The sequence below is a fragment of the Falco rusticolus genome, chromosome 4 (assembly GCF_015220075.1).
Source record: "Falco rusticolus isolate bFalRus1 chromosome 4, bFalRus1.pri, whole genome shotgun sequence".
Taxonomy (NCBI): domain Eukaryota; kingdom Metazoa; phylum Chordata; class Aves; order Falconiformes; family Falconidae; genus Falco; species Falco rusticolus.
In genome coordinates this window covers 48,471,097-48,485,398 of record NC_051190.1, presented here as the reverse complement: position 1 = coordinate 48,485,398, position 14,302 = coordinate 48,471,097, and the positions used below count along the sequence as shown (strand labels likewise).

The following is a 14,302-nucleotide window of genomic DNA, read 5'->3' as shown; positions in this document are numbered from 1 at the left end:
GTTCCTACCCTTTTCCCCAAGGATCTCCCTTTTGCAGGGGACCAGCCAGATCCCATTTCACATGGGAACAGAGTGGATAAGGAATTGGCCTCAATATTATTTGGGCCAGGAAGGGCTGATGGGCTCTGCCATCACTGGAATGCACAGGAGAGCAGCTGGTGGCTGGGACTGGGGTCCAGCCCGTGCTGGACCCCCTCCCCTCACCCCTGGCCTCCTGGGGATGGAGACAGGGATGACAAGATCCCAAACTGCTGCCTTCTCCAGAGCGTGTGTGAGAGTCCAGGACAGGGTTTTCTGCCTGGAGCACCACAGGGTTTCTGGCTGCCCACGTTCCTGTGGCCATGGAGCCAAAATCCAGCTGAATTTGATCTGGGGGAATCACCAGCCAAATCCCAGCAGATGGCAGGCGTCTCTCTGGCCCGCCAGCCCCCATGGCAGCAGGGGCAGTGGTGGGTTTTCCTCTGGCTGAGCTCCGGGTGAGAGGATTTGCTCAATTTAAACTTTATTTGTCACTCCAGTGCTTCCCCTGCAATTCCCCAGGGGTCTGGAATAGCAATGAGATGGACACAGATGGATGTAGGAGACGTTCCCCATGCCCCCGTCTGTGCCAGCCATGGGGCAGCCCCCGCTGCCCACTGACGTCCCATGGGGTGTAGGTTTCATCCCAACCCGCAGGGCACGCGGGTCTGGGGATAATTTTAGTCTGCCCTGTTTTTCCAGGGCATGGCACTTGGCATCCAGTGGTGACGGCGTGACTACCTGGCTGGTGGCAGCATCCCAGGGCAGAGCAGGATCTGTGCCACAGCCTCAGGGTGCAGCTCCTGTGGCTCACGAGGGCTCCAGACATGGTGTGGGACACCAGAGCCTGGCTGGGGGGCTGGGGGCTTTTGCCCTCTCCCTGGGCGCTGCATCTTGGGACCTGGTGTTCGGGGAGAGGCTTTGGGGTGTGGGTTCTGCCGTAGTCCTGGGCATTTGATACGCTCTTGCAGAGCTGATTCATCACCAGAGCCAGTGTGTGAAAGGATGTACAGAAATCCTATCGCAACAGTTGTTCCCAAGCTGTGCAAAGTTCACATAGTGCTAAGGCTTCCCAGATGCTCCTTGTGCTGCGGGTTTCTGTTTCATGCTTCTGCAAGGCTCTTGGAAGGTGCTGGCCATTCACCCTGGCTGGCACTGCCTTCTCCTCCTCCTCCTCCTTTTTAATAAGCAGAATTTGGGGTGGTTTTTGTTGACACTGCACTCAGGGTGACCTGCTCTAGAGGGTTTTAATTTGCAAAGTATTGGCTTGACTTCAGCAGGCTGCATCATGTACCATGTACAGCTGCAAAGAAGGGGGAAAATACCAGCCTCTCACCGCGGAGGAGGATTTACTGGGGAGAAAGTGTCTGGGAGGAAATACTGCAGGGACTCGGCTAATGCTGAACACTGTAGGAGCTACGGTGGTGCTCAGAAATGAGGGGGTGTGCTGGTCCTCAGGGGATTTTGGTGATTGGATGTACTGGGATGTTCTGCCTCGGTTCCCCTCTCTGCAATGGGAGCTAACGCCACCTAGGGTGTTTTATATTCTCTCTGGGCAGAGATTATCAAAGTGCCTTTTTTGGGCTTCAATTTTTGCTTCCTAGAGGCTGGCTTGAGGCGAGTGCAATGTCTTTTCCCTTATATGTTTTCAGAAAGTAAAATGGTTTTGCCCGGCTTATCAGGTGAGGGCTAAACCTATCTGTTAACACCGGGGAAGCCCTGATGGAAATTATATGCCAGATCCCGCTGGGGAGCCGGGGCTGCTTTCTTCCTGCCAGCGAGCAGAGCTGCGGCTAATCTGCGGGAAACACTCCATGTAACGATGTCAAATGGACTTACAAGGTATCGGTGACAAGTCACAGCACGCTGTCCCTGGCCCAGGCGTTCCTCAGCTTTGCCATTGATGAGTGCCCAGCCGTGTAACAGTGTAATTATAGTTTTGTGGGTCTCTCCAGGCACGCATGGTGCTGCACGCAAGGCAATATGCCTTTTTATAGCTTGTGGAAGTGTGGGTGATGCCATCAGTATTCATGTCTCGTTTCTGGCTGTGGTGTCCCTGTTCCGGCCAGACAATCGGAAAATATCCGTGTAACACTAGGACAAAGTGGTGGATCCGACTTCCTTCTGGCCGCTTCACCAGGCTGTTTAAAAAACCCCCTCGAAATAGGCTTTCTGGTGGGTTTTTCGGGTGACTTTTTGCTAATCTGTAGCAGCTGCTTTTCTGGAACAATGTTTCTAATTAAGGCATACCCAAAAATCTTCTGAAGTGAGCTGTGCTGACACCACAGCCAAGTTATTTTAGTGCCCAAAAGATCACCACACTCATCCCACGTGAGATGTTTTGTACTTTTAACATGGTGAACCTTTTCTGCGTGGTGCGCTGCACGTGCTTTAGTACATCAGTTTGCTGGCACTTCCTATCTTTAGCCAGTGTATTTTGATAGCGAGTTGACAGATCTCGGCGTGCTCACCTAGCTCACTACACTATTTAACCTCAATTAGTTACCAGGCACAGCGCGGTGGGGAGAGGTTATTATTAGCATGGAGCCAGGCACTAGCCAGGGGCAGCGTGGCAAGCAGGTTGTTGCTCTGGGTTGGTTTTGTTTTGAGAAAGGGAGGCCGAGGGCCAACCTTGTTGCTCTCTGCAGCTTCCCGAGGATGGGACGTGGAGAGGGAGGTGCTGAGCTTTTCTGCCTGGGATCCAGGGAGACACCAGGACACCTGGGAATGGCTCAGAGTTGCGCCAGGGAGGTTCAAACTGGACATGAGGAAGCATTTTACCGAGAAGGTGCTCAGACACTGAACGGGCTCCCTCGAGGCAGGCGATGCCCCGAGCCGCTCCGTGTTAAGAGTCAAGTTGGCCAATGCCCTTAGTAACGTGCTTAGCTTTTGGCCAGCCCTGAGGCGGTCGGGCGGTTGGCCAAGGTGATCGGGTCCCTTCCAGCTGACCTTGTCTAGTCTTGTCTCTTCTACAGCCGCAGCGAGCTGTTCTCCCCAGCACACAGCTGGGTGGCCTTTGCCTCAGGTGCCTGGTGGCAGCACAGACCCACCCAAGCACACAGGGCAGAGAGGAGATGATGTTTTTTGTAGCACTCACTTGTTGCGTTGCTCAGGCTTCCTGCGGGGCTGCCTGGGTGAAGGTCACCGCTCGGCTCAGGGCTGGAGGTTCTGCCAGAAAGCCTGGCAGAGAATAGTTGTGCTGTTCATAAATGAGGAAACTCAGGCAGAACGTTGTTCTCAAAGTACATGATAAGCAGGAAAATAAAGGTCTACCGCTCGGCTTTAGCTTCAGGAACAATATCCCCATTCCTTTCTCAAGCATGTTTTCCTCCATGTTATGAGTTATTTCAATATTCTGATTGTGTTTGCTGAATTACTTTTGTGCTGTCTGGCTTGAAGTGGGAGGCTGCCTTTATCTCACTGAAATACTGAGGAAAAGCTGATCAGCAGAAAAATCAGTAAAATTATTGCCACTGATATTTTACTTGTAGTTTTGCTAGAAGGGGAAGACATGGATGTATAAGAAATCTGTGGACTCCCTACAAACTTACTGGAAGGACTTTAAGAAGCAGAACCTCCTGTACCTGCCCTTTGGAGTTGCAGCATGCTGCCTGGCACATGAACGCAGGGTGTTGTCACAAGCACGTAACCTGCTTGGGTGCAGGCTCCTCTGCGGGAGGTTGTGAAGGCTGGTTACATGGAGTGCAAAGGACAGTTTTCTACAGCCCACAGTCCTCAGAGCACTTTCACAGTGAGTTAAGGAAAAGTCTTTTAGTAAACAGACTGCACATGTACTCCAGGGGTTTTTTTTTCCAGACAGACTAGGATGGAGTTCAGTACTAATACCTGAAGAGTTCCCCAAGCTAGCACAATTTTAATACGAGGCTGCTACTTTCATTCACACACATAGCCATTTCCACCTCTTGAGGCACAGCTACCTGGAGAATTTAGGACCAAATAGCATTCTTGTTTGGATCACAAAAGCAGGAGAGGCTTCTGTCCAGGCTTTGCACCTTGGACACTCATCTGCTATGTGAGGCAGACTGTGCTATCTTTGTGTGCTAATTTGTTTTGAGCACGAAGTGAGAAACACCACAAAGCTGAGACAGACATTAAACTGGTTTCATACCAGCACTTTAACAATATCTGAAGCACTGTTCACCTCCTATAACCACCCCTGAGAACCTCACTCTTGCTGGGATGTATGAACAAGGTGCCCAGGCCAGCGCTAGCACTAGGTTTGAAGCTGCACATGTGTGAAGGCTGTTGTGTTTTTGGAGGAGTTTTGTGCCTATTTCTACTACAGTAAATGCAGTTTATTTATTAAAACAGGACCTCAAAAGAAAAACAGGAAAAAAAAGACTTTGATTTTTACTGAATTTAAGAGATGACATTACAAACAAGCCATTACATAAAGACTTAATAACTGCAGAAGCACATAAGCAGAAGAGTCAGTTGTTTCTACAAGTTGCTCTACTTGTTCCATTATAAAAAACACATTTTCAACTTATGTTTCGTAAGCCAGTGGAATATAAAATAATAAAAAAACCAAAACACCAAAACAATCCTGTCCATCACAGAGTTATGAATAAGTTATCTTCATTTTTCAATTATATACAAAAGATACTTCCCAAAGGACAGTATAAGAAGAGTTTACACAAATAAAATGCTCATTCTGACTTCTAAGTACTATTTACATCATCCTGTACACGGGTCTTTCAGGTCTTCTGAGACCCTGAAAAGCAAGAAAGGAAGCTATAACTACACAAGCATAAGAGCAGGTTGCTTCCAGCAGTCAAGTTTCACCCCCTCAGAAGCAGGGACATCCTTACCTATAAGCAATTTAAAAGCTTGTTGTGAATATCTTCAAAGACTTGGTTATAAAGTTCATCTCTAGACTTCAGTCCATCTAAATAAACTGAAAGAAAAGGTTGGAGTCAGGCTGTAGGCTTTTGATCAGAACAAAATTTCTGTGGATTAATTTTAAAATATTTCAGACTATCAACCCAAATGATAGATTGTTAACTTGTTTTCCAATTGGAAAAACAGAACCAGTCTGAAAAACCTGTGGCCCACAGAATCTCTTATCCTATTATAATATAATGTGTTGTTGTATGGTTGGTTTTTTTTCCTGCCCCTCCCAAAGTGCTCTAGTATGAAACAAAGGGAAAAAGTTCCTAGTTCTAAAACGGCACATATTTATCTGGACAAAGTAGGCCAGGATTACAGCTTAGTAAAAATAGTGCCTTGCATCATTACAGTTAAATTTTCATTGAATTAAATTACTGTCTTCCTTAAAATCCACAGTACAATGCCAAAAGATTTGTATTTGGGGAGGCTTACCAACATCAACACCGCAGTCCTCCATTTCTTTCCTGTGTTTTAAGTACATGGGCCAGACGTGTCCGTCAAAGAGACCCGGTGGATCAGGAACGGTGTAGTTCCGTGTACTGCAAACCAACACGGAAGAACATCAGGACTACTGGGATTGTGCTGCATCCTGCACTCTGCTAAAGCCTGAAGTTAAATACAACTGAGCAGCTGTCAGATTACATAAAAGCTCATTGTCATCATCCAGTCTCTCATTGATACTGGTCTGTGTTTTGCAACAAGTTTAAGCACCCAAAGCGAATGCAGAAGCTACAGGTAGCTGATGAAGGCAAAGCAAGCAGTCTGAGGGTTTACTGACATTTGCGGGGGACGCATGCAACAGCTCTGCTCCTTTTGCACCAACGTGCTGATCTTCATAAAACCTGAAGGGGACTGCCAGATCAAGTTTCAGAAAATACCATATGAAAGTTTCTTTCTCCAGTTATATTAACTTTTCAACTGTAATTCTGATGTGACACCAATATATCCCATTAAGAGCACCGTAAAGGTAGCCTGAAGGCTTGCCTCCAGTAGTCTTTATTGGAAGGATTAGACTTGCATCAGAGAATCTTCTTACCTTCTCCTCCTTTTGCATTCATCGTATGGCACCGCCAGGTAGTAGCGTATGTCAAATAGGTCTATCAGTGGTCTAGGGTAGGGTAGAGAGAAAGAACATGTCTGGTTTTTTTTCCTGACACAGGAAAGTGTTAAATCACCCCGAAAGCCATAAAAAAAATCTGCCTCTCATATTAGGGTCTATTGCAGACAAGTGCAACTGTTTTCATTGCGACAGAAGCTCATGTACAGTAGGTTTGTTAGTAGCTATAAAGCATGGAGAATGCTGTTTTCTGAAGATCTGAATGGTATGCCAGGTACTTTTCCCACCCGAGTGCCTGCTACTACTTACTGTGGAAGATCAGACACTAGGCTGGGAAGACCTGGGGTGGGAATCATGCCTCTTTCTAGATCATTTCTAATTCTGCTTGCAGTAGGCCAGTCTAAGTTGCAATTTATCAGTCTGATATGAGCTGACTTATCAAACCGTCTGGCCTGTTGTGCTGCAGCAAGCTGCCAAAACACGCATGGACACACACATCTGGTACAAGGCAGCTCACCAACATGTTCTTTTCCAGAAACACAGGGAGTTTGCTCTATGCTATTAGGCTGAAGAAAATAAACCCAGAAAAATCCTTGAAGCAGATCTAGTTTGAACGTAGTGGGATTGCCAGTGCTTAATATAGTATGAACTGAGCAAGCCCCAGGTCTGTGGATGGAATACTCCCTCTGGACTATGGAGAGGCTCCTGTTAACGACATGGAGTGGTTCAGAAGGATCAGTAACCTTCAGGGAAGGTACCAAGGGTTACTTCCCTGGGGGCAGGCTAAGAACACCCGGCAGTTTGCCAGCACGATCTCCAGCTGGCCATTCTGGGTATGGCTAATCCGAGACTGCCATTTTACATTCAGTTTGGAAAGCCGGAATGGTGCTGGCTTGTCTTGTGGTACAGCTTATAAACAGCTCCATTTTTGCCAAGTGTCATGAACAGCTTGTTCTCTAGAGTTTTGTAAACAAAACTATAGTTTGGAGCCAAGAATCTTCTGCTCATTATGTTTATAACATAAACTTAAGAAAATTGCATGTATTTAGCCATTGGAAGTTTTCTCTCTTCACTGCTAGTCTGGTCTCCCCATCTTCCCGGCAAGCACTTTTCCCCCCCCATACAAAAAAAAAAAGCTCAGTCTTTGCTCCAACATACAATTAATTACTAAGCTCAATTTAGTCAGTGTTAAACAAGTACATGTATCACATGAGAGATCTATTCCTGAATTCCAGGAGAGATTCCAAGCAGTGAATGCAGAATGGATTATCTCCTCGTTCTCATCAACAACCTTTGCAGGTCAAGGCTTAGGCAGCGTGGTGGGAGACCAGGAGGGAAGCCTGTGCCTTCACTACTGGCTCAGTGTTTCCAAGTTCTGGTCTAAAGTTTTCCATGCCCTAGAGTTCAAGGGTGCAGCCTAAATGAAAACTTCCTTGAGAAAGTCACCTTGTGCGCCCCACTTTTGCCAGTATTTCCTGGTAAAATTTACATTTCACATGAGAAAAATTCCTCCCTGTGATACCTCAGAACAAGACAGGAAGGGTATATTAGTAAAGAGGAGGTTTTAGCCCTGGCACTAGAGATCTAGTGTTCTTCCCTGGCAAACCATTAATAGTTCCCCAAACCTTACTTGTAATTATAAAGCAGGAAGCCTTCAATGACCAATATATGGATATCTTTGGAGGCTGGCTCTTTAGAGCCAGGCGTAACATTGACCCCGTGGGAACGGGCAAACTTCACTGGGTTCTCAATCCATGCACGCACAGTGCTCACCATTGCCTCCATATCCAAGGAGTCCAACACTAGTTAGGAGAAAGGGGGTGGGTGGGGAAAAGGTATACAATCAAATACCATCAACCATAGTGGCTTGAAAGTATAAAATAGAATAAACTTGTAAAATTGAAATTACATAAATTTACTGTTAAATCTTTAATAATTAAAAAGAAATACTTAGGAAAAAATATACATTACTGCATCCTATAGCGAACACTGCTCTTACCATCCCATTGTTTAAAGCCGTCTTCCCCGACTTCTATTTGATCTTGTGGCTGAAATATAGTGAGCAATAAAACATTGCTGCAAACTCAGCGTGATCAGTTACCTAAGATCCGATCACAACCTGGATGCTACTGCAATACACAACAAAGCAAGTGTTCACTTAACAAAACAATTACAGACCCTGTTTGGACTATATCAAAGTTCCCATCCTTCACCAACCCCAAGAACTTTGAAAAGTTTTTCTTGGCCCAGTCAAGCCACTTTGGACAAAGAGTTCTAGGTTAATCGTTTGATAGGGTGTTATTAGCCAAAATACTATACAGGCCCCTGTTTATAAGTCAATGTATAAGAACTTAAAATGCAAATACAGTGTTAAGTAACTGCTAAGATTTCACATTCAAGAATAGCTATTTTAACTCCTAGCAGCTGTAAAAAAAAAAAAAAGTAGGATAGCATAGCATGACTTCTGGTCACTCGGTCACTAGCTTTACTTGTGCTAGCATCTGCCAGCTAAACCCACCCGTGAGAAGTCACACAGAATTCCTCCTCTACTTCAAGAGCTCACACCTGCCCAAATTTGTGTGTGAAGTTTCTGGCAAAGAAGCCCTTCCAAATGGGCGCTCCATTCTGTTCCATATGGCTCGTGCTCCTGCACAGGCGGGACAGACCAAGCAGGCAGCTGCCAGTGCTGGAGCACTCTGCACATCAGGGGTCAACACACAGCCACCTGAAGTACCTCTTGGACTTCCACGTGCAGTGGGGTCCAGGTATGCTGTAATTGCTGTGAAGTGGCTGTAGCCTACAAGGTTTAGTAACGTGGTTGTGCAGCTGCTTCCCCTGCTGCTCTCCCAGATGGGTCTTCCACTTTCGTGATTAGTAATCTTTTAATTGGGTTTCTCATACGGAGCTATCAGAACTCCCCAGTACAGCTGTCTGTCTTTATTTAAAGCAGCACAGAGATTGCATAAATCCTGAAGTATCATTTAGAAGCAACATTTTTATTTAAATACAATAAGGGAAACCCAATTATGGAGAAAATTACTTGTGCAGATTACAATAAATAATTTCTAACTTAAATCAGTAGTTCGACCCAAATTTAGATCTGTTGTTAAAACTAAAGGGAACCTTTAGAGAACAACCGTTCTGTGCTTGGCTGTGCCAAGCTCCGCTTCTGCAAAAGCTGGCAGATCCCCACATTTGCAAAGGTCAGTATCTCCTCGCCTGTCCAAAGCGGTTTAAAAAATTAAATATATATTTAAGAAAAAAAATTATTAGAAAGTCTGCTGCTCCTAAGCTGTCAAAATGTACTTGGAAAGCATGCATAAGTACATAAAACTTCCAGGGGGGGCCGGCACCGCTATCGCGACACGTACAAGCAGCGGTTAGTGTTTCGAGTAAGGGCAAGAGCTCCGCTTACCTTGAAGAAGTCATCTTGGTGGACCACGCAACAGTTGGGGAGCGCCTTGATGATCCTGTTGGTCAGGGTGGTTTTGCCACCGTTGGTGACACTGCACGGGGAAGGCGAGACAACAGCGGGAGAGCCGCGTTAGAGCCGCAGGGCCCCGCCGGGCCGCCCTGAAGAGACACGAACCGCCGCGGCACCCCGCGCCCAGCCCGTTTGAATTTCCCGCCTCACCGGCGCCGCGGCGCGCGCTGGCCGCCGATTGGTCGGCACCGCCCCTCGCCCCACCCCTTTCCCGCCACCGACTGGCTGGGCCCGGCGCGCGCGGGCGGGCAGGCGGGCTCGGCGGCGGCTCGCGCTGCTTCCCGCCCGCTCAACGGCTGCGCTGAGGGAGCGCGGGGCCGCGCCGCCATCTCCGCCCTCCTTAGAGCCGCTCCCCGGGCCGGGGAAGGTCAGAGGGGCTGCGCGTCTTTCGGCCGCCCGCCACGGCACCCCCGGAGCGGCCTGCGGTGCCCGGCCGGCGCGGGGAGGTCTGAGGCGAGCTCTTAACTCACCCGCTGCCCTAAGGTGCCCCGGCTGGCCTTAGAGGCACCGCCCAGCAGCGCGAACAGCCGCCCGGGGAAAGGCCGGCGGGTAAGACGCGGGTTTATAAAGTGAGGTAGGAACGCGAGCAGCTCGCTTTTTCCCTCAGGGCGTGACTCAGACCTCCCCACACCCGCAAAGCCTGTTTTAATATAAAAGGCTTGACTAATCTTCCTTTCCGAAAGACAAGAGCTGTCAAGACAGCGCTTACTCCTAATTTTTTATTCAAAGGCTGTAAAAAAAGTCTCACGCGGCCTTTAACCCACGTTATTAACTCTAGGCCCTGCCCGGTGCCAGCGCTGCGAACCACCAGCAGCCGGCAGGGGAGCGCCAGGCTCCGCCCGGCCCGGGCACACAGGCTGCCCTGCTCTGCCGGGGAAAGCGACCCTACGGTTCCAAATTAGTACATAAAAATGGTATCTTCAACATAGAAAAATTATATACCAGCATCCCCGTTTTATTTGAATCAGGATTTCTTTCCTCTCTGTCTTTCAGAGCTTTTAAAAGCCTAACTTCATGCTGAAAACGTTCTTTTTCATAGTTGCAGCACATAATTTCATCAGACCTATAAGCTTACTTGAAATGAGTTTTTTTTTCCTTTGTCAGTGTACCTCCTGATCATCTCAGTTTTGTGTATGCCCCCCTGCAGAGCTCTCTAAGTAGCACAAAGAGTCAGCAAGTTGCATCATTTCTAGAGCCTTGTAATATTATAATGGCAGATTTATAATCTTCAAGTCTTACATTATCTCACACACAACAATTAAGTGGGAAGAAAAAGCAGTACATATATATATATACACAATATGAACAGGAACTTACCCTCCAATGCCTATGATGTATTTCATCTTCGCAGAGTTGCCTTCTTAGCAGGGATGTGGTAAGAAAAAACACAGGCTTAGAAACGCTGAAATTGCTTTCAGCGAAACAAGCCTACACCTGACCCTGCTCCCTCTCTTCAGCTCTACCCTGCCTTACTCTTTCATTGAGGGAAAAGGCGCGTTTGGCTCTAATTTATAGGGCCCTGCTGCAGTGCCCTTCCCGCCCTCCCCGGTGGCTCCCCGCCCCGCTTGCTGATGGAAAAGCCCTGTGACTATCATAAGCCCAAGATGTCATATTTTTGAGCCGGGTTTAGCCAATCCTCACCCCGGCAGATGGGGTCATGCGCGTTGCCACCGCACCTGTTTCGGCACCCCTCACAGCCCCCCACTCCCCTGCCTTGCCTATAAATAGCTTTTTGGCAAGCTTTTCCTTTGCCTAAATTAGTAATAGGGTAGGTGGAAATGTCACCCCTTTCCACAATTCCTTTGGGAGTGCTGGGGAAGGTGCAGAGGTGTGTAAGGATATAATTAAGTGTTGGGGTTTTTTTTTTTTCTTGAAGTCAGACAAGCTATGTCTTTGCCTTCCTCTTCATTTTTCCCAATTCCTATTTGATTATTTGAAATGCATTTAGCTATGTCATAAGAAGGATTTTTTTTGTTTCCCTAAACCAATAGGGAAGGCAAGGGATTTTTTTTTTTTTTCTTACTCCTTTTAGTGAGGCTGTTCAGAGAAAGGAATATGCAGGGGGTGATAAGTGAATCCATCTGGACCATTATCTTTTGAACCTTTCGGAGGAATTTTTTGAACAGCTAATTCTTTATACATAGATACAAAGTCATAAAATATTAGCTATCCAGAGGGCCTCCTTCTCCACAGTTTACTCATGTAAGGTAACACTTTTTAAGGTAAGTTAACTCCAGCTGGACTGCTTCCTTGAATAAATACCTCTCACCAATGTGGAACCTGTGCTTTAATTTTAATTATTTCAGATGCTCCTAAAATCAGGGCTGTCTTGAGAGATGTTAGGTGAAGGTAGTTAGCAACAGTTCTGAATGGTTTTTTTCAGGTGAATGTGATGTGAGGTATATAGTACCTATTTTTAAATAGTATCTGGTCTAATAGGGCTTAAATCATCCAGACTATTGTATGCCTTTGTTCTTCCTTTTTATAAAATCAGTCTATGGAAGTATTTAAAGACATACTTAAAGTTTCTTTGTCATACAGTGGTTTGTAAAGTAATTGTAGAAAACTTAGTAGCACAATTATCTAGGTGTCTGGTGTCCTGTTCATTTTCTTTGCAGCTTTGGAGTCTGTAGAGCTGATCCTTGCATCATGATCTTGTACTGCTGGATATGTGTGTGGCATACGAGTGCTGGAGCAGGGCTTGCTCCCTGGCCGAAGGTGAAGGTGGAACTTGTTACAGTGGGATGATTTCAACTGTGTTCAAAGTAGTAGACAGCCATTATTTCTGTTCTAGTTTCTTTGTGGTGCCTCCATCATTTGGTTGCTGGCTACAAAGTATTATCCCTTGAGCTTTTCAGCTGTTAGAGCATAAAATCTGTATATCCAGAATTTAACCATCAAGAATGTGAGGACAGCGTTTTTGAAGGGAGTATTCCTAAAAATCCCTGCTGAGGGCAGGGTGGGGTGCAGCTCCAGCAGCACAGACCGTTGCTAATCCAGGCTACCGAGATGCACCTGGGAGCTCGCAGCTGCCTGGATGTGTGTGGGTACCTTTTGTGGAGCTTCCCCATATACAGCAGCTTTGGAGCTACTGAGGCAGGATGCTCCCTAGGGAGCATGATATCTACAGAAGCCTATAGAACATTCTGGCTGTTAACTGCATCTCTTTTGGCTCACATGGTATCCTATGGCTTAATCATCTCATAACTTATTAATATCCCAGTATTTTGTGTATACCTTTTCCTCAATTTGGGTAATTGTTTGGCATCATGAAATTTTACTCAGAACAACTTCTCCCAAGCTGTTTTTAACTTGAATTTTTCTGCTTCTATTTCAGGACTGAAGAAGGGTTTTGTGGCCTAAAATTTTGTGTTTTTCTTACCCCAGCTATGGCTGTTGATCTAACAAAAGATGTCACTTTCCCCTGCAAAGCTATTTTATGTTCACCAGCCACAAGATCGAGGTCCAGAGCTTTGATAAAATGAGCTGATCATGAATAAACACAGACTGCAAATTAGAAGGTTATTAACTGCCAGAGGTGTAAGATTCTGGAAATCTCACAGTGAAGATGTTGAAGGCAAGAAAATAAATTGGTTTTAAGGAAGAGCCTGGTAAATTTGTCAATGGGATTATAGCAAATGATCTTTTCCAGTTTATTATGCTGTCTTAATTCTGTGTGCTTAATGAATAGACCTCAGCCAGTGTTTCCACTATAGTTATTTATGGTCAACATTAGTACAAGATTTGACTGTTCCTGGAGACATCACTTGCAAATTATACTTTCATCATCATTTCCAAGGTAACTACGTAAAATAATCGCTCTAGAGAAATTCTGAGCTCGAATTCTTGAATATGAAGGAGACATGACTCTCGGGGAAGTTAATTTCCAGCAGCTGCCCATCACTTTAAGCACAGCATGGGGAGTCACCACATCAGCCTCTCAGCTGGTGCAAATTGTCATTCTGCACTGAAATGGAGCAGTGCTAATTTACATCAACTGAAAATTCAACCTAAGATTAGCCCTCTGCTCCAAGTTTTTATGCCATTTATTGTGTTTCTCTTCTGCCCATGAGCTGGGAAGGTGTCTTGGGTAAGAAAGCAAACAGTGGGTTACTTCAGTGTTTATTTTACTACATTGGACCTTATGTACTAGGCAAAAACTGGGAGACTTGGAAGTTGTATGCAAGTTAGGAGGGGACACTGGTCTCTGCTACCTCTGATCCACTCCTCTGTGCACTGGAGTCATGCTAATCCAAATATTTTGGGAACGTGCCATCCCTGAGGTGAGTAAAAATGGTATTCTGCCCTGTTGGATTTATGAATGTGCTTCAGAAATACAGGTTGGGTTTTTGCATGGGAAAAATGAGTATTTGGCCTAAGATGTATCAAAAGAAACAATACATTTCACGGGTAGATAGCAAACAAAAAATAATTATGGCAGTAGCAGCAGCAGTTCTTTCTATTTGGCTGAGTTGTCTGAGATCAGTGAATTCTGGAGCAGTGAAGTCCCATTGTCCCTGTAAAGAATGTTAAAGCTCTGTTTCTTCTGAAAACTGGAGGAATAAAGGACAGAAGGCACATTTTTTTGTTGTTGGTTTGGGGATTCCCCCCGCCCCCCTTCCCCCAAGCTCACAGTTGCAAAACTCATTCATGCAGCCCTTGTGTAAAAGCTCATTTTTTAAAACCTTTTCTTCGTGGTCCCTCAGTGCTCCTGAGGATGTGTCTGGCTTTTCCTGAGTTTGTTTTTAAGCTACTTGACGTGGTTTTTCAATCACCCATATTCATACTCATGCACCAAACATCCAGCAAAATAGTATTCACCCACATAGCTC

General features: G+C 46.0%; 1 protein-coding gene and 1 long non-coding RNA gene across 6 annotated transcripts in view; one reads left to right on the top strand and one right to left on the bottom strand.

Annotated features, from left to right (window-relative positions):
• Positions 1–4,364: 4,364 nt before the first annotated feature.
• Positions 4,365–10,940, bottom strand: NMRK2 (nicotinamide riboside kinase 2). Of its 2 annotated transcripts, none has more exons than XM_037386859.1 (8): positions 10,788–10,940; positions 9,402–9,492; positions 7,986–8,034; positions 7,617–7,788; positions 5,966–6,037; positions 5,362–5,468; positions 4,851–4,936; positions 4,365–4,779 (listed from the first exon to the last, which is right to left on the bottom strand). In XM_037386859.1, the coding sequence occupies exons 1-7, from the start codon at positions 10,811–10,813 to the stop codon at positions 4,851–4,853; spliced, it is 603 nt and encodes a 200-aa protein (XP_037242756.1). In that variant the 5' UTR covers positions 10,814–10,940; the 3' UTR covers positions 4,365–4,779. The 2 variants fall into 2 exon arrangements, with proteins under 2 accessions (XP_037242756.1, XP_037242755.1); XM_037386858.1 differs by having other exon boundaries at positions 4,365–4,753; positions 10,788–10,938.
• The window catches only part of LOC119147613, a 13,164-nt gene continuing 8,653 nt past the window's right edge, over positions 9,792–14,302 (top strand). For 3 of the 4 annotated variants that reach the window (XR_005104094.1, XR_005104092.1, XR_005104091.1), the window contains exons 1-3: positions 9,792–10,019; positions 12,089–12,188; positions 12,808–13,753. This is a non-coding gene — a long non-coding RNA (uncharacterized LOC119147613). Of the gene's footprint in view, positions 10,020–11,041; positions 11,693–12,088; positions 12,189–12,807; positions 13,754–14,302 lie in introns of those variants that run through there. The other variant, XR_005104093.1, reaches the window with a different exon arrangement.